Source organism: Acanthaster planci, linkage group LG09 (genome assembly GCF_054643075.1).
Source record: "Acanthaster planci isolate LZ-2023a linkage group LG09, COTS_SCS, whole genome shotgun sequence".
Taxonomy (NCBI): domain Eukaryota; kingdom Metazoa; phylum Echinodermata; class Asteroidea; order Valvatida; family Acanthasteridae; genus Acanthaster; species Acanthaster planci.
This window is the reverse complement of record NC_141785.1, coordinates 16,369,883-16,395,311: the sequence shown is the minus strand read 5'-3', so window position 1 is coordinate 16,395,311 and position 25,429 is coordinate 16,369,883. Positions and strand designations below refer to the sequence as shown.

General features: G+C 37.9%; 1 protein-coding gene across 10 annotated transcripts in view; it reads right to left on the bottom strand.

The window, feature by feature from the left end:
* Positions 1-25,429, bottom strand: part of LOC110984848 (uncharacterized) — a 49,323-nt gene that overhangs the window by 10,380 nt on the left and 13,514 nt on the right. For 2 of the 10 annotated variants that reach the window (XM_087140652.1, XM_087140656.1), the window contains 34 exons: positions 24,607-24,723; positions 23,540-23,659; positions 23,182-23,289; positions 22,603-22,722; positions 22,083-22,190; positions 21,517-21,636; positions 21,142-21,249; positions 20,564-20,683; positions 20,044-20,151; positions 19,478-19,597; positions 19,103-19,210; positions 18,525-18,644; positions 18,003-18,110; positions 17,438-17,557; positions 17,171-17,278; positions 16,598-16,717; positions 16,006-16,113; positions 15,441-15,560; positions 15,175-15,282; positions 14,611-14,730; positions 14,020-14,127; positions 13,466-13,585; positions 13,103-13,210; positions 12,232-12,351; positions 11,362-11,481; positions 10,677-10,796; positions 10,161-10,274; positions 9,593-9,706; positions 8,494-8,607; positions 7,153-7,263; positions 6,108-6,245; positions 5,005-5,124; positions 4,221-4,337; positions 1,823-1,936 (listed from right to left, as the gene is read on the bottom strand). In XM_087140652.1, coding sequence (XP_086996778.1) covers positions 1,823-1,936; positions 4,221-4,337; positions 5,005-5,124; positions 6,108-6,245; positions 7,153-7,263; positions 8,494-8,607; positions 9,593-9,706; positions 10,161-10,274; positions 10,677-10,796; positions 11,362-11,481; positions 12,232-12,351; positions 13,103-13,210; positions 13,466-13,585; positions 14,020-14,127; positions 14,611-14,730; positions 15,175-15,282; positions 15,441-15,560; positions 16,006-16,113; positions 16,598-16,717; positions 17,171-17,278; positions 17,438-17,557; positions 18,003-18,110; positions 18,525-18,644; positions 19,103-19,210; positions 19,478-19,597; positions 20,044-20,151; positions 20,564-20,683; positions 21,142-21,249; positions 21,517-21,636; positions 22,083-22,190; positions 22,603-22,722; positions 23,182-23,289; positions 23,540-23,659; positions 24,607-24,723 — 3,927 coding nt within the window. The remainder of the gene's footprint in view (positions 1-1,822; positions 1,937-4,220; positions 4,338-5,004; positions 5,125-6,107; positions 6,246-7,152; positions 7,264-8,493; positions 8,608-9,592; positions 9,707-10,160; positions 10,275-10,676; positions 10,797-11,361; positions 11,482-12,231; positions 12,352-13,102; positions 13,211-13,465; positions 13,586-14,019; positions 14,128-14,610; positions 14,731-15,174; positions 15,283-15,440; positions 15,561-16,005; positions 16,114-16,597; positions 16,718-17,170; positions 17,279-17,437; positions 17,558-18,002; positions 18,111-18,524; positions 18,645-19,102; positions 19,211-19,477; positions 19,598-20,043; positions 20,152-20,563; positions 20,684-21,141; positions 21,250-21,516; positions 21,637-22,082; positions 22,191-22,602; positions 22,723-23,181; positions 23,290-23,539; positions 23,660-24,606; positions 24,724-25,429) is intronic. The other 8 variants (XM_087140653.1, XM_087140660.1, XM_087140654.1 and 5 more) reach the window with 7 other exon arrangements.

The following is a 25,429-nucleotide window of genomic DNA, read 5'->3' as shown; positions in this document are numbered from 1 at the left end:
TCAATGGACTTTTATTCCTGAGGAAGCCATTGTTGATCTTTTTCATCAAATCTGTTTTATGAATCCTTAACTATTGAATGAGAAGGTATGAGACTATTTTAGAATTCATGTTGGTTCCAAGCCTCCTTTTAAATTTTTTTCTCCAAATCTGGGATAAAATACTAAAGTATGTTTCATCACAATATGAAACTATTCATCAGGGTAGACAGCTCTAATTTGACAGGAAATTTCATTTCATTGCTCTATCAATGCTTTCAAGTTCCAGAAATAAAGAGTTACCCTCACTTTCAACTTCAATATGGCAAGCTCACAGATAAGGTCCATTGTCAGGTGTCTGGCAGGACATTTGAGTCATTATTTTTTACACAGCTCGCAATGCAATGATTGGCTTAATTATGCCCTTCCTTTTGCAACATGAGAGATGAGACATAGTAAGTGGTTGCATTTGTAGGTTGACTGTCTAATACCAGAAAGTTGCTTTAATCCAAGGTTGTTAACTCCGTTTTAATGTTATGAAAATGATGGAAGACACTCCCGTACTGTCAGTGTATTTTTATCCTTATTTGTTCTTAACAAACATTTTGAACTTCAATATTTAGTGGTAAAACTACAGTATTACTTATTAATGGCATCGGAGCAACGGGTTTCATGACATTCACATTACAATTACGATGGTTAGACTGCAGAGAATTGAACGGAAGTACAAACAGATTACACTATTAAATATGGGAATAAATATGTACTTGGCTGGTCTTGAACATGCATTTAAGACCTGCTCAGGAGAATGATGCCACTAATGCCCCAGCCGCATTATCAGGGCATTATCAGCGTTCAATCTCCTGACCTGGTCTTAAACGTTAATTAAGACAAGCCAAGCAAATTATTTATTCCCATCATAAATACCTTTTTCTCAGTCAGAGAGCCAAAAGAAGTCAATATATGATGGATTTCCAAAAATTTTGTTCTAGAATTTTACTTTCATTTTCCCAAGCACCCCAATTGCAAGTTGTCCAAAAGTATTTCCTTATATGGACTTCGCAGATGTGGAGAGCCAGGTGCACACAGACTCTTGACCAATCAGAATTGATTAAACTGTCTAGGATCCAGGTGCCAGTATATGATTTACGCAGCGGGCATTATCACTTCTCAGTGGGCATTATCAAATGTTAATATACTGTCAAGCTGCACGTTGTTGGATAGGGAGACTGACTGAAGTATTAATGAATATCAATTCATAAGTACCTGCATGGGACAGTTTTTTTGTTCATATCAGTCGAAACGTGTCACGTGACCATGTATTAACATTTGGTAATGGCTGCTGAGAAGTGATAATGCCCGCTGGCAAAACACGTGCTGCCACCTACATACAAGACAGTTTAATGGGGTCTGATTGGGCAGAAGTCTGTGTGCATTCGACATGCCATGTGCATGCCAAGTTCATTGAAGGGAATTCTTTTGGACAACTTTCAAAAGGATTTTAATAAAATGGACAGGAAAATGAAAGTAAAGTTTTAGAACAAAATCATTAAGAAATCCATCATATGTTGACTTCTTTTGACTCTCTGAATAAAAAGGCATTTATAAATGGGAAAAAGCATATGCTTGGCCAGTCTTAAACTAACATTTAAGACCTTGCTTAGGAGAATGGACGTGACTAATGTCTGATCCGCAGGTAAGGGCATTAGTCACATTCATTCTCCTGAGCTGATCTTAAACACACATTTAAGACCACCCAAGCACATATTTATTTCCTTAATAAAACAACGATCAAATTGCACATCTTGGGATTATTTTACTGAGTGTAACCAAGAGAGATAATTACGGATTTCACATGTGTCACCCATGTAGCCTGGGGCGCAAGAACAGGTGAATGAGTTGCCACTCGGCGTGCATGTTCCTCCGTTCCTACAAGGTGAAGACAGACAGGCATTCACGACTGTGGGTGTGGAAAAAAGGGTAGGAGGAATCATCAGTTTGGGCTTCGCTCATTACAGGGAAGAGAAATGTTTGATGGTTTGGGCTCTCTGTGAAATTGATTTACACAAGCATTAGTTTACAAAACTTTTAAACTCGGGTGAAGGATGAATATGTTGTTAAGGTGGGTAGATGAATTAAGATGGATAATCAAATTAGAATGCGAGTGAGTGGATCATTGAAAAGATGTGATTATATAAGTGAGTGGTGGACGGGCTGAATTGATAAATGGGTTAAATCTCAAGGCAAACTTCATAAAGTAACTTTTCTCTTCTTGTCCCTCCCCAATTTGAATGGCAAAGAGAACTACATAAGAAACAAACCAGCAAACCTAACCCCACTAAAAAACTTGCACATGCCATGTTCGCAGCATACATAAGAAACAAACCAGCAAACCTAACCCCACTAAAAAACTTGCACATGCCATGTTCGCAGCATACATAAGAAACAAACCAGCAAACCTAACCCCACTAAAAAACTTGCACATGCCATGTTCGCAGCATACATAAGAAACAAACCAGCAAACCTAACCCCACTAAGAAACTTGCACATGCCATGTTCGCAGCATACATAAGAAACAAACCAGCAAACCTAACCCCACTAAAAAACTTGCACATGCCATGTTCGCAGCATACAAACAGATGCCATCCCCTCATTTTCACTCATGCACAGCATTAACAAAAATTGTGAAAAAGGACTTATTGATCCTATGTTGGCAACAATCAATTAAGGTAATGCCATCAGGCAGGTGTTATACAAAAGGAAGATGAGTATATCATGCTACAAAATGAACAAAATGGAATAGATTATCTATGGAAAGAATCAGTCTAAGTTAGTAGTCAAACGCATGTATCTCAACAAACATTAACTCGCAAGCAGCTAAACTAATAAAAATGCAGTAAATCCTGATGGACACATTGTCTAAGATTGGTGGAATATGACCAGATTTTTCCGAGATGGCAAGCATCGATTCAACAGGTTCACCTATAATTTCCTAAACCACATGCAGATCTTGAGTCTGAATTGCTCATGATGAAGCCACACGGGTATACTGATAACCTCAAGCTTCAAGAGTTTCATGTCTAATCAGTAGCACAATGTGTCCATAACTGCAGTTTCTCATTAACAGTAAATGAACAAACTACTCCAAGCCCTCTACAAACAAGACTACTGACTACAGATGTAACACCTATGGATCTAACAAAGAGTACCCCTGTAATGTAAAGTTGCTATCCGTAGTTTTTTATCTTATGAAGCTCACAAAACAACACACTTTACACTGCAATTCTTGCGAAGTGACTTGTAAGATACCTCACAAGTTACATTATCTAGTTGATGTGCATCTATTTCCACATTTGATGACTTTTTGGACTGGACTCCATAGACTTTTTTCCCTGTGATGTCACAATCATGCTGGACCTGTGGTGATGGTAATCCACTTATTCAAGATAAACTAGTCAAGCATGCAGCAGTTGCACATGCGCTTGTACCTGGTTGAAGCCGCCCTTAGGAATATGTGCAATCACCGTGGCTATGGCAGTCCACACGCGGTGGTATTTTTTACATTTAGCGCAATCCAGTCACGTGGGTGAAAAAGGTCTATTTCCACATTTTAGAAGTATCTGTGGGATTTTTGCACAGTAGACTAAATAATGGCCTGTAAGGAAGCTTTAGAAAGGATTTATTTGAGGAATTAATTTTCATTAATACAACCAATTTGAAGACAGGATAGCATCTTTAAGAAATGGTCATGCAAAGATTGTGAGTTCACATAGTCAGGCAGTACATGAATCCGTGCCATGCAACAGAAACAGAAGGTCAATTGAGTTAAAATAATCATGAATCATTTCTTCAGTATAGTTATCTCTGGTACTTGACTTGATTGAATTTACGACCTGTAGAACCTCACTCTTAAAGGTGGAAAGTCATCAATTCTTTGTAAAAGGCAAAGGCCTCAGTCCAATTCCATAGAGCAACTGGCTACCAAATTCATCAAGGCTAAACATCAGGGTCGAATCTTGCACAGCTTTTCTTGACAGTGGTTTATCAACCATTGCTCATTGTTAAAAATGAACTTCCACAAAGTACACATGGTACAACTGCCAATGCTTTTGCAAAGGCCACAGTACTCACTGCCTCTCACATAGGGTAACAGAAATGGTACACTGTCTAATGAGTTCCTCCCATTACAGTGGTGAGTAGTGTGAGAAAGATACAGAGGGATATTCCAGGGAGTTAAGTCTTACCAGTTTCACATACTGTCCCCGTGAAACCTTCTGGGCACACGCATGTGAAATAGCCAATACCGTTGGTTCGACATGTGCCTCCGTTCAAACAAGGTGTCGAGTCACAGGGATCCTTATCTGGATGGCCAGTCAAACAATAAATCATTCTCCACTGAGTTCAAGACCATCCTAACTGTTTGAAGTTCTCACTGGACAATACCACTGAATACTGTATCATAATCTTACCACTTGAATCTAAGCATGAACTGTGTACGAAGCAAAACTTCAAGGCTTACAACTCTGCGTGTGTTAAGTAATAAGCAGGCAACAAATAAATTGATGACTAGTAATATGGAGGATTTCTTGGCAATAAAAGAGACAAATGTAAGCATTCTTCCTGAGGGTAGCTCTCACACATTCCTAACAACTGTCATTAATAAATGGAATCCCCTTTTAATATTCTTTACCTTCTGACCTTGGAATTGTGTCCATGTTTAAAGACATACAACTTTGAAGGTAAAGCAACTATCCTTGTGTGGACGTTCAGAGAAACAGTGACAGTAAGATATTTCTCCAGTGTCAATATAGACAGGGTTCATGCTAATTTATGATAGGTCCTGACAAAGCAATTTTTCTCAACTAAATAGGTTCAATTTAAAATTGCAACAGACACTCAGTTTGCAGAATCCTGACTGCTCCTGTACCTATTTTACCAGCCTTATACAAGTACATCACCATATGCGCAATTGCTTTATTTCTGATACAAAAGTAAAATCTAGAGAAACAAGAATGTTTTATAACTTACAGATCTCACAGTGGACCCCTGTAAAGTCTGGTAAGCAGGTACACGTATATCCCATTCCAACTTCGAAGGGTGTACAGGTGCCACTGTTTTGACATGGGCTAGAGTCACACGTGGTTCCCACTGCAAGGAGTATAACAAAACACAAGAGTGCTTACCGTCAAATTCCTATTCAAAATTTCAAGCGAAAACAATCTGAATGCCTCATCAATCAGATAAGTTTAACTAGCTTCCAGATTTATGCACTTGTATGTGGTTAATACAGAAGCACGTGATTAACCCTAACTCTCCTCAATCCTTCACCTGTTGGAGGACTGAGGAGTGTTAGGGTTAATTAAGACAACCATCAGTAAATTTGCATGGTATTAACCCCTCTTTCAGAGATGGGCAACGAGGTGACAGGATAGGCCAAGTTGAAAACTCTCTGGCATTGTCTAAACACTAAATCTAAATCTTATTGCTTCTCTAACTTTCCATAAGCTTAATAGATTCCAAAGTGAAGACTTACTAAAGATTATGGCTCACACACTGTAACATGATCCAAATAAAGGGAGGAATAAAACTGAAGGTGAACAATACTTCAATTTTGTTCCAGTAATCTTATTAGTGCAGTTTTAAATTCATCAAACAAGATGACAACGCTGTGTGCATCTGTACTATTACCATAGTAAAATATGTCGCCACAATCTTCAGATATTCTGCTCAAAGCAAAACATGCATGGCAATTTTTTTTTTATCTAGAAACTGCAAATATATGCTACCAGCACTTCTTGCACACCTTTTTATACTGTCAAATAAAATGAGGTTTAATGAACCCTGAAATTATTGGATCAAGTAAGTGTAGCAGTCAGGCTGGCATCTACCACTCGATCTCAAACATGATCTACAAAAGTCAATTAGCTTTAAACTGGTTAGTGTCTCCTGCTCTTGCCAAGTCTACCTCGTGCGCACTGCTCACACTGTGCATCCTCCTCTATCTTATCGCGTCTCCTCCTTCTATACCCAAAGTCAAGCAGGTATATGTAACTAGACTTCTTAGGTGTAAGATGCATCAAGGGACTAGAAGCACGCCAGAGAGGATGCAGTAACGATGGGCACCAACTTACCAGGAACCAGTGTTTGACAATGTTTCCCTGAATAGTCGGAGGTGCAAAGGCAGAAGTATTGGACCTCCGATCCATGTTCTCGGAAACATGTTGCGCCATTTTGGCATGGGTTTGGGTTACACTGGTGCGTATTATCAACTGATTAAAACGAAAATATGACAATGACAAACAAGTTCATGAAAATGTAACAGGTTTAATGAGAATCATGAGACAGACATGCCCTCCACATGAGCTAAGGACAGGTTCCATGGAGAAAAAAATGGAACAGACAAATTAGTTCAGCTTATGTAACGTGATGGTTTAATGTTGGATTGACTCTCTTAATCCCCATCGGCTAAAAGTAGTTCACCTGACCGTGTGAGGTAAAAAGAGGAAATAAAGATGTAGTGATGGATAACCTGTGTTCATGCATTCTCATCCAGACAGCTTTGTGGAAGTGCGAGAATGTTGAGATGAGAATGACAACCTTAATGAATCAGGTTGTTAATTGCATGAGGAACCGAGAGAGAATGGTAGACAAAAATAAAACAAGTGGACAAAGGGAACATAATGCAAGGCACATTGGAAAAGAGAACAAAACTGCAAGTGTAACAGGTCAAGAATGCAACAAATACTAATATGCTCCCAACCTGAAAAACAAACAAACAGACGCCCCAACAAACAAACAAACAAACACCCCAACAAACAAACAAACACCAAGATATACCTAAACCAACATAAGCAAACATATCAAAACAAAACATAACCAAACAACTTACAGGTGATAAATATTTGTGTTTGTATCTGAATGGTCAAGTAGTGCATCAGAAATACAGAACAGTAAAGAGAGCTGACACTGGTTCCAATCCTACTTGTGTGCTGCTCAAGTTTTTCTTCTTGATGGATCTTAATGTGATTTTTTGTTGTTAGAAAATCCCTTTTCCCAGCAAACCATTCACCCAAATTAGTTTGATGAGGCATTCAGTCCGCAATGCATATACGTGCCGAACACAGGAAATAAGTGTCTCAAAATAAAAAGCCACTTTAGCACTTGAAAAGTTCTTACCCGGAGTGTTGCATCTGTCACCCGTGAACTGGTCTGTGCACATGCAGGTGAATGTTGTCATTTGGCCTATGCAGGTTCCTCCATTTTCACATGGCTTACTTGCGCAAATTTCTGAAAGTTGCAGATATTGTGATGTGCCCATTACCATCAATTCATTCATTGAACCCAGTTCTGACAAATCAGTGATGAAATCCACCACCTGATATGGCTTACTTTTGACAAATTTGGGTCTGGTTAGAAGGGTATAACACTGCTTGACATCCCATTTTGCACAAGACACACAAATCTTGGAGCTGCACTGAATTACTGCCACACAAACAAAAATAAAATGAAACATTAAATAATCTTTGACTCCAGTTGATTTAACAGTTTGACTGTGGGTGACCGACTGACAGGCTAGCCAAAATAATATTGAAAAAATTCAAAGATGGAGTTCTCCATGGACTCTTTGTGTAGAAATGCAAATATTGAGGCCATCCCATTGAAAAAAAAACAAGTAAAATGGTTAAGAAATTTTCCCTTTATCACGAGAACAGAGACATCAATGAATCAACCCAGTCACTTCATGTACTAGCCAATTTCATAGGAACCAACTGGTTCATCAATTAACTGACTAATTTGTCAGCTTTACATCAGTCTGTTCAGTACCATGTCAACCTTTCACAGGCCCTTTTGTCTGAAATGATGCAACCCTCCTGCATCGAGCATTGCAATTAACAAACCATGCAGATACCATCACCATAACAACAACAGCCCACTCTCTGAATCGGAAAGAATGAAATTAGGGACAAGACGTTTTAGAGTGAAAATCACTCTGAATTTAGACTGAAAAAGATGAAAATAGCCCCTTCCAGTGGAAGCTTGAGTGAAATTTCAATCTTTTGGAGTGAAGAAATTTCACTCCAATTCGTCTGGTCCTTAATTTCAATCGGAGGGATTGAGTTTCACTTGAATAGAGTGAATTTTCACTCTTTGGAATTTAGAGAGCAACTTGTCTCAACTGGAGCATCTGAGAATTGCAACAGCTGCAAAGTAAATAGCTGTCTTTTATCCCACACTATTTAATCCTGTCCCATAATTGAAGAAAGAGCTACTCTAGCTCAGCAAGCTTAGGGTCAAGACACATGCAGCAGGTGCAAAATCTAATAATTTTGTTTGCTGCAAAGAATATGATTTCAAAAGTACTCTTCTTTCCGTTTCATTAAGATTTTTTGCCAAAATGACTGAGGCCAGGAAGAAGTGTTGGTTCAATATGCCCAACCAACAGTTTCATTTTTTATGTTGCCTAAATGATAAATACATTTCTCAGCAAGCTCTTAAAAATATTCTACAGTAATTCACCTGAAATCTCACAGTCCAATCCGCTGTAGCCAGTGGGACAGTAACAAACGTGCACGAGGTCACTAACCTGAGCACAGGTGCCCCCATTCTGACATGGGTTGCTGGCACAGATATCTAGACAAACAGGTAAGCAAAGGTGCTTCCGTAATTAATCACTGTATTCAGCAAGAAGATGTACCAGTTTGGGGGAGGTTCTCAAAATGACAAGATTCAGTTGAAATGCACAATTAAAACAAACTCGATAAAGTCATGCAACCCCCTCCTCAGAAAGTATTAGTGGCTGCTTAGATGTTTTCTTAAGAGGAAAAAGGTTGTTTTTCATACAGGTATCTTAACCATATATTACTGTCAAATGGTGTCTCTCAGAAATACTGATCTGGAGGAGGGAAACACCCAAAATGGGTTGAAGTTGGTTAGGCCACTTTTCATATCTGATTTTACTTTGGAAAATGTCAGCTTTGTCCTCATTTATTATAATGAAAATGGGCATATGCACATCTTTCAACATGACTGTTATTTTCACAGGCCCAGCGCATCTTTCCCCATTACTATGGTTGTTTAGCATAACAGCATATTCAAGAACAACTGCAACGCTTATCTTATCCTCAAGCATTAGAAATATCTCATTTGTTGGTAGCACAATCCTATTAGCCATTGTTGCATAGGTCTAACTGTCCATCCAGGATGCTTCGACTTTACAAGCTAGGAGGGGCTTTAGTGAGACCACCAGGGGGAAAAACAATATCAAGTGAGGAGTTAAACTGCTAGAATTGCTTTGAGTGGCAATTCTAAGGCAATGTAGCACAGAATTTCACAGGATATCACCGCGACAACACCCCAAAGGGCATATTTGTTTACTGATAGGGAGAGGGGAAACAACAGCTTGTCTACAGTAAATTTATACCAAGGTAATTCTAAGACAGACTAAATAGGACCAATTCCTTGACTCAAATGACTCAAGTGATGAACCTGAATCAAGACAAATCATTTTGTTTCATTTGTAAGCGAAAGCTCAGGGTTGAAATCAGAAGAATAGACAAAGTAACTGCTGCTTAGTTATTTTCCCATAAGTCACCAAAAAACCTCTGAAATCTTTTACCTGGAGGGGTTGCACAAAACTGTCCAGTGTATCCATTGTAGCACTGGCAGAAAGCTTGGTTTGCAGCTATTGTGCAATCTGCGTTATTCAGACATGGATTGGGATCACAGACCGCTGAAATGTGGCAAAAAATGAACATTTTCATTTGTAAAACGTTTCATTTTGACACGGATCAAATGCAAACCAACAGCAAAGGAAACCATCCAGGGATAACTTTATTGCAAACCGTAAGCACCGACAATATTTTTTATATGCGCATCTCTTTTCAGAGTTGTCTGTGGTAAGGGGAAGAACAGGATAAACAGTTTCCGGTAAATTGAGTAGCTTATCCAGCAGAGAAGGGAAGATATAAGGCAAAATGCTCAAAACAGAGAATTTATCGGTTTTCATACAAAAAGCACAGGACATATACAGAACCACCACGAAAACTGTCTTCTGATTGCGACTCGACAATAAAAAACCACAAGTCTGGCAGGCTTATTATTCCAAACATCAAGAGGATTGGCTTTTGCCAGCCATGGGTTAAGTTTAAATCAGATGGCTCACTTCTGGTAATCCAATTAAGTACCTGGAGGAATTTCACAGCGACTTCCTGAATAAAAAGGTGGACAAGTGCAACTAAATGTCGTCCCACTTGAAATACACGTGCCTCCATTCTGGCACGGTTGACTTGTGCACGGCACTGCAACATCATTAGGGAAAAAAATGCCCAATTGTTATTGTATACAAACAAGGAGTACACAACTTGAGAACACTTTCTTTAGGTTGAACGAAGATGTTTGCAGTTGCTTTTTGCTTGTATTCTTGATAAAATTAATGATTTCTGTAAAAATTGGAAGATTTAGCAGAGTTTATATAATCTGCATAAAGTATAAAATTTCAGTCAATGTAACAAAATAAAACCTTTCATAACAGCCATTTTGACGATGTCTGTACGTCATTAAATGTTCAGTCTCATAATATATTTGCACATGCGGCATGAAAACTGAAATGTGAAAAGAAAGAAACATGGGGAGATTCAATTTCCTGCAGCCAAATTGTGTAACTTAGTATAGATTGATATGATTTATAAGTGTTGTATTACCAGGAATTTCACAACGGTCTCCCACGTAGAGAGCTGGACAGTTGCAAGCAAATGTTGTCCCGAGTGAAACACACGTCCCTCCATTCTGGCAAGGCTGACCCTCACATGGACCCGTTGATACTGCAAAATTACCACAGTGTCTATGTGTGAAACAACTGGTTTATTTTGTAGATCTTTACAGGCAGTGATTACTTGCATCAATGCCAAAATTTTTTCACAGGAGATCTCTGTGTTTGTAGGGAAGGGGCATAATCATGCCATAATGTCACCTCTACCTGTTTAAAGTCGAGTGGAGTGGAGTTCGGCCACCACTATGTATTCATTTTTCCAGACTCTTTGTCTGTAAAAAGTGTTTCAGTGGCTAAGAAAATAGCAAAGAAAGCTGGTCTGTGCAATTAAAATTCAAGGAATAATTTTATTGATTGATATTATTTCTGTCGAAGAGGTTTCAGGATTATTCCAAAAAGGGAGCTACTGTGAATTAGAGTTTATAAAAGGGAAGGGAAATGAGATTTGTCATCAGAATCAACGGAACCACGCTCTTCCCCCTACAATCTTGCCAAAGATTCTAGACAACCTAAGAGGGTTTGGGATGACTTAATAAGAAATGTAGAAGTCTGTGTTTGAAAAAAATATTAAGATACTATGTGGCCACAGATGTAGACAAGATAAGACAAAAACATACCTTCACACTGAGTACCAGTGAAGCCAGTTGCACAAACACAAAAGAATCCAGTCCCACTTGAACTTTGGAAACAACTTCCACCATTCTGACAAGGTGACGGCTGGCAGGGATTTGACATATCTTTTAAAAATATACAAAATCATAACCAAGTCAACCAAACGTCCATAGCGAATTATTACCAAAATGAAGAATCACTAAAAACAACTGTTTAAAAGATTGCTCCAAGCAGCATTTATAAAATTTGCAAACAAATGGAAATTTCAGGAATTATCACAACAAATAAAGCTTTCCAACAGCCACATTTAGTATGTAAGTGCATCATTAAGTCTTTCATAACATATTTACACATGAGAAACTGAAATATAAACACCAAGAAACATGATGAGGAGATTCAATTGCTCAAACCATCAAAGATCTTCCACAAATTCCAGTTGGATATGTGTAGAGGATTTGGCAAGAGGACAGAGCCCAGCTCTGTTACTTCACATGGGGTAAGATGCGTGGTTGGTGCCAGGATTGGTCCCACAATGGGAGGAGGGCAAAAGCACTCATCAGCAGCAAAGTGGCAAACAATTAGCAGTGAAAGGGCGTTATGTGTTGACGGGCATTACCTACCCACTAACGTGGCCTTGCAGGAGGCCAGGATTGAATTCCTAGTTACCTATGGCACTGAAGACTAAAAAACTTCACATTCCGGTACGCATTCTAGGCAGCTCAACCACGAATATGCATTGATATTAAACTCACATCAACCCTTTTGTTTTTTTCCTCTCCAATCTTACCAAATCTTCTGGATAAAAACCTGAGAAAGGTTTCAGGCTACAAGTGGGTCTAGGATGGCTTGATAAGAAACAATATGAGACAACATACCGTTGCACTGAGTACCAGTGAAGCCAGTTGCACAAACACAAAAGAATCCAGTCCCACTTGAACTTTGGAAACAACTTCCACCATTCTGACAAGGTGACGGCTGGCAGGGATTTGACATATCTTTTAAAAATATACAAAATCATAACCAAGTCAACCAAATGTCCACAGCGAATTATTACCAAAATGAAGAATCACTAAAAACAACTGTTTAAAAGATCGCTCCAAGCGGCATTTATAAAATTTGCAAACAAATGGAAATTTCAGGAATTATCACAAAAAATAAATGCTTTCCAACAGCCACATTTAGTATGTTAGTGCATCATTAAGTCTCTCATAACATATTTACACATGAGAAACTGAAATATAAACACCAAGAAACATGATGAGGAGATTCAATTGCTCAAACCATCAAAGATCTTCCACAAATTCCAGTTGGATATGTGTAGAGGATTTGGCAAGAGGACAGAGCCCAGCTCTGTTACTTCACATGGGGTAAGATGCGTGGTTGGTGCCAGGATTGGTCCCACAATGGGAGGAGGGCAAAAGCACTCATCAGCAGCAAAGTGGCAAACAATTAGCAGTGAAAGGGCGTTATGTGTTGACAAGCATTACCCACCCACTAACGTGGCCTTGCAGGAAGCCAGTATTGAATTCCTAGTTACCTATGGCACTGAAGTCTAAAAAACTTCACATACTGGTATGCATTCTAGGCAGCTCAACCACGAACATGCATTGGTATTGAAACTCACATCAACCATTTTGTTTTTTCCTCTCCAATCTTACCAAATCTTCTAGATAAAAACCTCAGAAAGGTTTCAGGCAACAAGTGGGTCTAGGATGGCTTGATAAGAAACAATATGAGACAACATACCGTTGCACTGAGTACCAGTGAAGCCAGTTGCACAAACACAAAAGAATCCACCACTTGAACTTTGGAAACAGTTTCCACCATTCTGACAAGGTGATGACTGGCAGGGATCTGGCGTAATAGTCACATACAAAAATCATGACAAAGTCAACTCAAGACTTGCACCAAATCCCTAACAAACTTGAAGATCAACAACACTATTACTTTGATTTCAAGTAAGATCGATCTAAGCTACAGCTTACATATGGTGGGCCTGCTGTAAACTTTCACTGAAAATTTTGCCTAAGTAATGCTGCTTTTAATGTCAAAGATAACAAGTCAAAAGGACTTTGGAGGTGTCTTCAAACAGCTGAATTGTTACCCTACCTATTGGTATGTCACAGTTGGTTCCACTGAAACCGGTGTTACATGTGCATGAATAGGAAGTACCATCTGTGCTAGAGCAGACTCCATTTTGACATGGGTTGCTTGAACAAGGTGGAGCCACTGAAAGATAGATTTTACCAACTTAAAAATGAAAACTACACCAGAGTTTTTTTTTATGACTGAACACATTTTATGTTCCATTTTCAATGAGGGTTTGGTAATGACATTTAACTTCCAAAATGTACTTTCAGTAAAGTGAGGAGTTGAAGAAGGGGAAAAATTATTATTCAATTCTACAGCCGTTTTTATTGAAATCTGGAAAACATTTACAGTTTCAATCACTCTGCAAGAAATCAAGGCCAAGTTTTTTGCTCTTGAAAAGTAACAGGGTTGATCTCTTCCTTCCTCAATCTTGCCACATCTACATAATCTACAAGTTTGGAGGCTCCAGGAAGGTGTGGGAGAATTTGATTGAAGAATATGAACGATTTGTTTGGAAAAACATAAATATGCTCTGGGAGGGCTGACAATGGCAAACTTTGATAATGACATACCCTCACACCGAGTACCCTGAAAGCCAGTTGCACAAACACAAAAGAATCCACCACTTGCACTTTGGAAACAATTTCCACCATTCTGACAAGGCGATGACTGGCAGGGATCTAGCATAATAGTCACATACAAAAATCATACAACGGTCAACTCAATACTCACACTGACAGAAAATCATTAACAAAAATGAAGATCACTAACACTATTTCTTTGATATACTCCACTTTCATACAAGTACGATCTAGCTTACATATGCTGGGCTAGCTGTAAACTTTCACTGAAACCTTGCAGAAGTAAGGTTTGCATTAATTGTCAAAGATCAAAAGTGAAGAGGAATCAAAATGTCTTCAAATGTTTCAGTTGAATACCTAATTGAAGGAAGGGCCCAAATGCAACAAAATGTTTTTTGAGTTCAAAAGAAAAAGTAAGTATTTTTTGAAGGATTTGCAAGTAAATCAATTAACTCTCCCAGGACAAAATGGTGACATTGGGCCTTTCTTTAACCCTAACTCCTTTGGGTGTGTGCAAAATCACATTAAAATTTGAGGATTCAGGAATGTTAGGGTTAATGTGGTATTCAACTGTTAACCTACCTGTTGGTGTATCACAGTTGGTTCCACTGAAACCGGTGTTACATGTGCATGAATAGGAAGTACCATCTGTGCTAGAGCAGACTCCATTTTGACATGGGTTGCTTGAACAAGGTGCAGAAACTGAAACAAGGATATGTCTCAGGTTAAAATGTCAATTACATTAGGAATGTTTTTGAAACTTAACCCATTTTCTGTGCCAGTTTAGCTATCAATTGTATCAAAATATATTTGCAGAGCTGATTATTTTTTAATTTTCTCTGGCATCAATTAATTAGCAAAACCATTTTCAAAGATAATTTCATCACAAAACCTAAATATGATCCATTTTAACTAACCATTTTGTCTTGGAAACTCCCTCACTTTCACAATCAGTTATTCTGGAAGAAATCCAATTTTAGTTTTTTCTCTTTAAAAAGTACAAGACGGAACTCTTTTTTGTAAAATGGGATCTATGAAAGTTGGGAGGCCCAAAGTTTCCAATGACTCAGTTCAGCACTTACAATTCTATTTAAAAAATATGTGCTATGCACAGCTGGATATTGGAGGGATTTGAAGATGACATACCTTCACACCGAGTGCCCTGAAAGCCAGTAGGACAGTCACAAAAGAATCCACCACTTGCACTTTGGAAACAATTTCCACCATTCTGACAAGGTGATGACTGGCAGGGATCTGGCATAACAGTCACATACAAAAATTATGACAAATAGTCAACTCAATAGCACAGCGAATCATTAACAAATTGAAGTGGCGATACTTGATGTAATGTCAAAGATGACAATTCAAAAGGTCTTTAGAAGTGTGTCCAGACTACCGAATTGTTACCCTACCTATTGGCATGTCACAGTTGGTTCCACTGTAACCGGTGTTACATGTGCATGAATAGGAAGTACCATCTGTGCTAGAGCAGACTCCATTTTGACATGGGTTGCTTGAACAAGGTGCAGGAACTGAAAAAAGGATATGTCTCAGGTTAAAATGTTACTAGCATAAGGAATGTTTTTAAACTGAACCCAATTTCTGTGCCAGTTTAACCATCAACTGTACCAAAATATATTTGCAGAGCTGATTATTTTTTAATTTTCTCTGGAATCAATTAATTAGCGTAACAATTTTAAAAGATATTTTCAGCAAAGAGTCAAAATATGATACATTTTAACTAACCATTTTGTCTTGGAAACTCCCTTACCTATAAATTATTCTGGAAGAAATAAAAATTCTGTTTTTTTCTCTTTGAAAAGTACAAGACGGATCTCTTTCTTGTACAATATCATCTATCAACATGTTGGTGGCTCATTGTCAGGAGAGTTTTCAATGACTCAGTTAAACAGTAAATATGATCAGATTTCAAAAAATATGTGCTATGTACAGCTGGATATTGGAGGGATGACATACCTTCACACTGAGTGCCCTGAAAGCCAGTAGGACAGTCACAAAAGAATCCACCACTTGCACTTTGGAAACAATTTCCACCATTCTGACAAGGTGATGACTGGCAGGGATCTGGCATGATAGTCACATACAAAAATCATACAAAAGTCAACTCAATACTCACACTGACAGCGAATCATTACCAAAACTGAAGATCACTGAAACTATTTCTTTGATATACTCCACTTTCATACAAGTACGATCTAGCTTACATACGCTGGGCTAGCTGTAAACTCTCACTGAAAACCTTGCAGAAGTAAGGTTTGCATTAATTGTCAAAGATCAAAAGTGAAGAGGAATCAAAATGTCTTCAAATGTTTCAGTTGAATACCTAATTGAAGGAAGGGCCCAAATGCAACAAAATGTTTTTTGAGTTCAAAAGAAAAAGTAAGTATTTTTTGAAGGAGTTGCAAGGAAATCAATTAACTCTCCCAGGACAAAATGGTGACATTGGGCCTTTCTTTAACCCTAACTCCTGCGGGTGTGTGCAAAATCACATTAAAATTAGAGGATTCAGGAATGTTAGGGTAAATGTGGTATTCAACTATTAACCTACCTGTTGGCATGTCACAGTTGGTTCCAGTGAAACCGGTGTTACAGGTGCATGAATAGGAAGTACCATCTGTGCTAGAGCAGACTCCATTTTGACATGGGTTGCTTGAACAAGGTGCAGAAACTGAAACAAGGATATGTCTCAGGTTAAAAGGTCAATTACATTAGGAATGTTTTTGAAACTTAACCCATTTTCTGTGCTAGTTTAGCTATCAATTGTATCAAAACATATTTGCAGAGCTGATTATTTTTTAATTTTCTCTGGCATCAATTAATTAGCAAAACCATTTTCAAAGATAATTTCATCACAAAACCTACATATGATCCATTTTAACTAACCATTTTGTCTTGGAAACTCCCTCACTTTCACAATCAATTAATCTGGAAGAAATCCAATTTTAGTTTTTTCTCTTTAAAAAGTACAAGACGGATCTCTTTTTTATAAAATGGGATCTATCAAAGTTGGGAGGCCCAAAGTCAATAAAGTTTCCAATGACTCAGTTCAGCACATACGATTCTATTTAAAAAATATGTGCTATGTACAGCTGGATATTGGAGGGATTTGAAGATGACATACCTTCACACCGAGTGCCCTGAAAGCCAGTAGGACAGTCACAAAAGAATCCACCACTTGCACTTTGGAAACAATTTCCACCATTCTGACAAGGTGATGACTGGCAGGGATCTGGCATAATGGTCACATACAAAAATAATGATTAATAGTTAACTCAATACTCACAGCGAATCATTAACAAATTGAAGTGGCGATACTTGATGTAATGTCAAAGATGACAAGTCAAAAAGTCTTGAGAAATGTCTCCAGACTACCGAATTGTTACCCTACCTATTGGTATGTCACAGTTGGTTCCAGTGAAACCGGTGTTACATGTGCATGAATAGGAAGTACCATCTGTGCTAGAGCAGACTCCATTTTGACATGGGTTGCTTGAACAAGGTGCAGGAACTGAAAAAAGGATATGCCTCAGGTTAAAATGTTACTAGCATAAGGAATGTTTTTAAACTGAACCCAATTTCTGTGTCAGTTTAACCATTAACTGTACCAAAATATATTTGCAGAGCTGATTATTTTTTAATTTTCTCTGGAATCAATTAATTAGCGTAACAATTTTAAAAGATATTTTCAGCAAAGAGTCAAAATATGATACATTTTAACTAACCATTTTGTCTTGGAAACTCCCTTACCTATAAATTATTCTGGAAGAAATAAAAATTCTGTTTTTTCTCTTTGAAAAGTACAAGACGGATCTCTTTCTTGTACAATATCATCTATCAACATGTTGGTGGCTCATTGTTAGGAGAGTTTTCAATGACTCAGTTAAACAGTAAATATGATCAGATTTCAAAAAATATGTGCTATGTACAGCTGGATATTTGGAGGGATGACATACCTTCACACTGAGTGCCCTGAAAGCCAGTAGGACAGTCACAAAAGAATCCACCACTTGCACTTTGGAAACAATTTCCACCATTCTGACAAGGTGATGACTGGCAGGGATCTGGCATGATAGTCACATACAAAAATCATACAAAAGTCAACTCAATACTCACACTGACAGCGAATCATTACCAAAACTGAAGATCACTGAAACTATTTCTTTGATATACTCCACTTTCAAATACAATCTAGCTTATATATGCTGGGCTAGCTGTAAACTTTCACTGAAAACCTTGCAGATGTAAAGTTTGCATTAATTGTCAGAGATCAAAAGTGAAGAGGAATCAAAATGTCTTCAAATGTTTCAGTTGAATACCTAATTGAAGGAAGGGCCCAACTGCAACAAAATGTTTTTTGAGTTCAAAAGAAAAAGTAAGTATTTTTTTAAGGAGTTGAAAGGAAATCAATTAACTCTCCCAGGACAAAATGGTGACATTGGGCCTTTCTTTAAAGAAGTATTCAACTGTTAACCTACCTGTTGGTGTATCACAGTTGGTTCCACTGTAACCGGTGTTACATGTGCATGAATAGGAAGTACCATCTGTGCTAGAGCAGACTCCATTTTGACATGGGTTGCTTGAACAAGGTGCAGAAACTGAAACAAGGATATGTCTCAGGTTAAAATGTCAATTACATTAGGAATGTTTTTGAAACATAACCCATTTTCTGTGCCAGTTTACCTATCAATTGTACCAAAATATATTTGCAGAGTTGATTATTTTTTAATTTTCTCTGGAATCAATTAATTAACGTTACAATTTTCTAAGATAATTTCAGCATAAAACCAAAATATAATCCATTTGAACTAACCATGTGGGCTTGAAAACTCCCTCACCTCCACAAACAATTATTCTGGAAGAAATCCAAATTCTGTTTTTCTCTTTGAAAAGTAAAAGACAGATCTCTTTCTTCTAAAATGTGACCTATCAAAATTTGGGAGGCTCAATGTCAGGCGAGTTTCCAACGCCTCAGTTTTAGTACGTAAGACTCTATTTAAAAAGTAAAATGTGCTGTGCACAGCTGGATATTTGGAGGGATTTGAAGATGACATACCTTCACATCGAGTACCCTGAAAGCCAGTAGGACAGTCACAAAAGAATCCACCACTTGCACTTTGGAAACAATTTCCACCATTCTGACAAGGTGATGACTGGCAGGGATCTGCCATAATAGTCACAGACAAAAATCATGATAAAGTTAACTAAATATGCACAGCGAATCATTAACAAAATTGAAGATCACTTAAATGATTTCTTTGATATACTACACATTCATAGCAGTAAGATCAAAGGTTAAAGCTTACACATGCTGGGATAGTTGTAAACTTTCACTGATAATCTTGCAGAAGTGACGTTTACTTTAAATGTCAAAGATGACAAGTCAAAAGGTTTTTCGAAGTATCTTCAGACTACTGAATTGTTACCCTACCTATTGGCATGTCACAGTTGGTTCCAGTGAAACCGGTGTTACAAGTGCATGAATAGGAAGTACCATCTGTGCTAGAGCAGACTCCATTTTGACATGGGTTGCTTAAGCAAGGTGGAGCCACTGAAATAAAGATATTATCAACGTCTTAAATGACAACTTTACCAGAGCCTTTTTTTTAAACTTATCACATTTTCTGTTCCATTTTTACTAAGAGTTTGGTAATGGCATTAAACTACCAAAATGTACTTGCAGTAAAAAGAGCAGTGAGGATGGGGAACAATTGTTATTCAATTCAATTCTACAGCCGTTTTGTATTGGGATCTACCTCATTCCTACAGTTTCAATCACTCTGCAAGAAATCAAGGCAATATTTTTTACACTTGAAAAGTAACAGGGTTGAGGTTGATCTCTTCCCTCCTCAATCTTGCCACATCTACATAATCTACCAGTTTGGACGCTCCGGAAACATTTGGGATGATTTGATAAAACAATACGTCCACTTTGTTTGGAAAAAGCTAAATATGCTCAGGGAAGATGGACGATGGCAAGCTGTGAAGATGACATACCTTCACACCGAGTACCTTGAAAGCCACTTGCACAAACACAAAGGAATCCACCACTTGCACCTTGGAAACAATTTCCACCATTCTGACAAGGTGATGACTGGCAGGGATCTGGCATAATGGTCACATACAAAAATTATGACAAATATTCAACTCAAGACTTGCACCAAATCCCTAACAAACTTAAAGATCACTAAAACTATTTCTTTAATATACTCCACTTTCATACTAGTACGATCTAGCTTATATATGCTGGGCTAGCTGTAAACTCTCACTGAAAACCTTGCAGAAGTAAGGTTTGCATTATTGTCAGAGATCAAAAGTGAAGAGGAATCAAAATGTCTTCAAATGTTTCAGTTGAATACCTAATTGAAGGAAGGGCCCAACTGCAACAAAATGTTTTTTTAGTTCAAAAGAAAAAGTGAGTATTTTTGAAGGAGTTGAAAGGAAATCAATTAACTCTCCCAGGACAAAATGGTGACATTGGGCCTTTCTTTAAAGAGGTATTCAACTGTTAACCTACCTGTTGGTGTATCACAGTTGGTTCCACTGTAACCGGTGTTACATGTGCATGAATAGGAAGTACCATCTGTGCTAGAGCAGACTCCATTTTGACATGGGTTGCTTGAACAAGGTGCAGAAACTGAAACAAGGATATGTCTCAGGTTAAAATGTCAATTACATTAGGAATGTTTTTGAAACATAACCCATTTTCTGTGCCAGTTTACCTATCAATTGTACCAAAATATATTTGCAGAGTTGATTATTTTTTAATTTTCTCTGGAATCAATTAATTAACGTTACAATTTTCTAAGATAATTTCAGCATAAAACCAAAATATAATCCATTTGAACTAACCATGTGGGCTTGAAAACTCCCTCACCTCCACAATCAATTATTCTGGAAGAAATCCAAATTCTGTTTTTCTCTTTGAAAAGTAAAAGACAGATCTCTTTCTTCTAAAATGTGACCTATCAAAATTTGGGAGGCTCAATGTCAGGCGAGTTTCCAACGACTCAGTTTTAGTACATAAGACTCTATTTAAAAAGTAAAATATGCTGTGCACAGCTGGATATTTGGAGGGATTTGAAGATGACATACCTTCACATCGAGTACCCTGAAAGCCAGTAGGACAGTCACAAAAGAATCCACCACTTGCACTTTGGAAACAATTTCCACCATTCTGACAAGGTGATGACTGGCAGGGATCTGCCATAATAGTCACAGACAAAAATCATGATAAAGTTAACTAAATATGCACAGCGAATCATTAACAAAATTGAAGATCACTTAAATGATTTCTTTGATATACTACACATTCATAGCAGTAAGATCAAAGGTTAAAGCTTACACATGCTGGGATAGTTGTAAACTTTCACTGATAATCTTGCAGAAGTGACGTTTACTTTAAATGTCAAAGATGACAAGTCAAAAGGTTTTTCGAAGTATCTTCAGACTACTGAATTGTTACCCTACCTATTGGCATGTCACAGTTGGTTCCAGTGAAACCGGTGTTACAAGTGCATGAATAGGAAGTACCATCTGTGCTAGAGCAGACTCCATTTTGACATGGGTTGCTTAAGCAAGGTGGAGCCACTGAAATAAAGATATTATCAACGTCTTAAATGACAACTTTACCAGAGCCTTTTTTTTAAACTTATCACATTTTCTGTTCCATTTTTACTAAGAGTTTGGTAATGGCATTAAACTACCAAAATGTACTTGCAGTAAAAAGAGCAGTGAGGATGGGGAACAATTGTTATTCAATTCAATTCTACAGCCGTTTTGTATTGGGATCTACCTCATTCTTACAGTTTCAATCACTCTGCAAGAAATCAAGGCAATATTTTTTACACTTGAAAAGTAACAGGGTTGAGGTTGATCTCTTCCCTCCTCAATCTTGCCACATCTACATAATCTACCAGTTTGGATGCTCCAGAAACATTTGGGATGATTTGATAAAACAATACGTCCACTTTGTTTGGAAAAACCTAAATATGCTCAGGGAAGATGGACGATGGCAAGCTGTGAAGATGACATACCTTCACACCGAGTACCTTGAAAGCCACTTGCACAAACACAAAGGAATCCACCACTTGCACCTTGGAAACAATTTCCACCATTCTGACAAGGTGATGACTGGCAGGGATCTGGCATAATGGTCACATACAAAAATTATGACAAATATTCAACTCAAGACTTGCACCAAATCCCTAACAAACTTAAAGATCACTAAAACTATTTCTTTAATATACTCCACTTTCATACTAGTACGATCTAGCTTATATATGCTGGGCTAGCTGTAAACTCTCACTGAAAACCTTGCAGAAGTAAGGTTTGCATTATTGTCAGAGATCAAAAGTGAAGAGGAATCAAAATGTCTTCAAATGTTTCAGTTGAATACCTAATTGAAGGAAGGGCCCAACTTTAACAAAATGTTTTTTTAGTTCAAAAGAAAAAGTGAGTATTTTTTGAAGGAGTTGAAAGTAAATCAATTAACTCTCCCAGGACAAAATGTGACATTGGGCCTTTCTTTAAAGAGGTATTCAACTGTTAACCTACCTGTTGGTGTATCACAGTTGGTTCCAGTGAAACCGGTGTTACATGTGCATGAATAGGAAGTACCATCTGTGCTAGAGCAGACTCCATTTTGACATGGGTTGCTTGAACAAGGTGCAGAAACTGAAACAAGGATATGTCTCAGGTTAAAATGTCAATTAAATTAGGAATGTTTTAAAACTTAACCCATTTTCTGTGCCACTTTAACTGAGGTTTCGGTACCAAAATATACTTGCAGAGCTGATTATTTTTTTATTTTCTTTGGAATCAATTAATAAGAGTAACAATTTTCAAAGATAATTTCAGCATAGAACCAAAATATGATCCATTTATACTAACCATTGTCTTGGAAACTCCCTTACCTCCACAATCAATTATTCTGGAAGAAATCAAAATTCTGTTTTTTTTTCTTTGAACAGTAAAAGACGGATCTCTTTCCCGTAAAATGTGATATATCAAAATTTTGGAGGCTCAATGTCAGGAGGGTTTCTAAAGACTCAGTTAAAAAGTACACATGATTCTATTTAAAAAAAATATGTGCTATGCACAGCTGGATATTGGAGGTATTTGAAGATGATATACCTTCACACTGAGTGCCCTGAAAGCCAGTAGGACAGTCACAAAAGAATCCACCACTTGCACTTTGGAAACAATTTCCACCATTTTGACAAGGTGATGACTGGCAGGGATCTGGCATATTAGTCACATACAAAAATAATGATTAATAGTTAACTCAATACTCACAGCGAATCTTTAACATAATTAAAGATCACTTAAATGATTTCTTTGATATGCATGCACTGCACATTCATACCAGAAAGATCAAAGGTTAAAGTTTATACAAGCTTGGCTAGTTGTAAACTTTCACTGAAAATCTTGCAGAAGTGAACCATGATTTGGTCTTGAGAAATGTCTTCAGACTACTGAATTGTTACCCTACCTGTTGGCATGTCACAGTTGGTTCCACTGAAACCGGTGTTACATGTGCATGAATAGGAAGTACCATCTGTGCTAGAGCAGACTCCATTTTGACATGGGTTGCTTGAACAAGGTGGAGCCACTGAAATAAAGATATAAGCGACTTAAAAAATGACAACTTTACCAGAGGTTTTTTTATAACTGAACACATTTTCTGCTCCAACTTTACTGAGGGGTTGGGTATGACATTAACTACCAAAGTGTACTTGCTGTAGAGGGGAGGGTGAGCATGGGGAACTAGTTCACTGTGAATTAACCGAGCTTCATTTGATAAAGTTAGCAATGTTCTTAGCATAATTTTCCTGACAAGCCAAAAATTGTTTTTCATTTCAACTCTACAGCAGTTTTATATTGGGATCTGCCTCACTTCTACAGTTTCAATCACTCTGCAAGAAATCAAGGCAAAATTTTTGCACTTGAAAAGTAACTGGGTTGATCTCTTCCCTCCTTAATCTTGTCACATCTACATAATCTAGTATTATGGAGGCTCCAGGAACTTGGGATGATTTGACAGAACAATACATCTAATTTGCACATCACAAAGGAATCCACCACTTGCACTTTGGAAACAAGTTCCACCATTCTGACAAGATGAGGACTGGCAGGGATCACCTGGCATAACTGTCACATACAAAAACATGCCAAAAACAGCAAATCACTAACAAAATTAAGGATCACCAAAGCGTTGATTTTAAGTCAGTAAGATCTAAGTTACAGCTTACATAATGCTGGACCTGCTATAAACTTTCACTGAAAATCATCCAGAAGTGACGCTGCTTCAAATTTCACAAGTCAAAAAACAAAAAGGATGTCATACACACACGTTTCAAAAAGAAGACCCTGGGTCCAAAATACCTTCTGGACCGGTGGACAGAGAACGGTGATTTTAATGCCAGTCTTGCGTCATCAATATTAGCAGAGCCCAGCACAATGTAATGGTTTTTGTAGCATATTTATCTACCAATTGTTTCAAACTTCTTTGTAAAAATGAAATCATTGGCCATGGCATTATTTAATTAGCGTCTGTACCTGAGCTACAATCAATCCCAGTGAAACCCGTGTTGCACATACAGGTATATGCCATGCCATCTGAGCTGGAACAAGTACCACCATTGTGGCATGGATTGCTCACGCATGGAGTGATTACTACAGAAAAAAAAGCAAAAAAAAAGCATCTATGTCTAAGTTCACTCTAACTTGCAAAATGTTTAAAAATGCAAACATATATCTAAACATTTGAACGTACAAATCACACATTTTGAGGAGTCTTAATGTGGGGAACCGAGAATCACCTTTTCCAAATCTGGTATCAAACATGCTGATTTGACATAAGCCTTGGAAGGAGACTAGTGCGTTTTGCCTTGTTACTCTTCTTTGTTTATTTTTACATTTATTAGTCCACTTAAGAAGTTAGAACCATATACCTGTACATTATATGTGGCCTTATTGTTAATATATTTACATTGAGTGAACACGCATTTACTGCTACGCATTAATTCGATGTCGCTGCATTGTGCTGCGAAAGGACACACATATATTCCATGTCTGGCTAACTGGGAGCTTTCTGATGAGGAGGCAGGCCAATCTTTTGCTCTTTGTGGCCCGTTTTTTCTCTGCACTTTGAACTGAGTCCCAAGTTCCAAGTGGACGGTAGAAAAGAGATTCTACAGAACTGTGCTGCCATCAGTGGCCATACATAGCTTATTTTCAGTTGGGGGTGCTTTTTGGCATTTCTTTTGTATCCTGGATGTGCCACGGCTAATAAAACCGAGCGTCAGTAAAATTCTTCTCCATGTGTGCCTTTGTCACCGGGGCTAAGGGAATCACTTCCCCTCCCCCGTCTCTGCTCAGG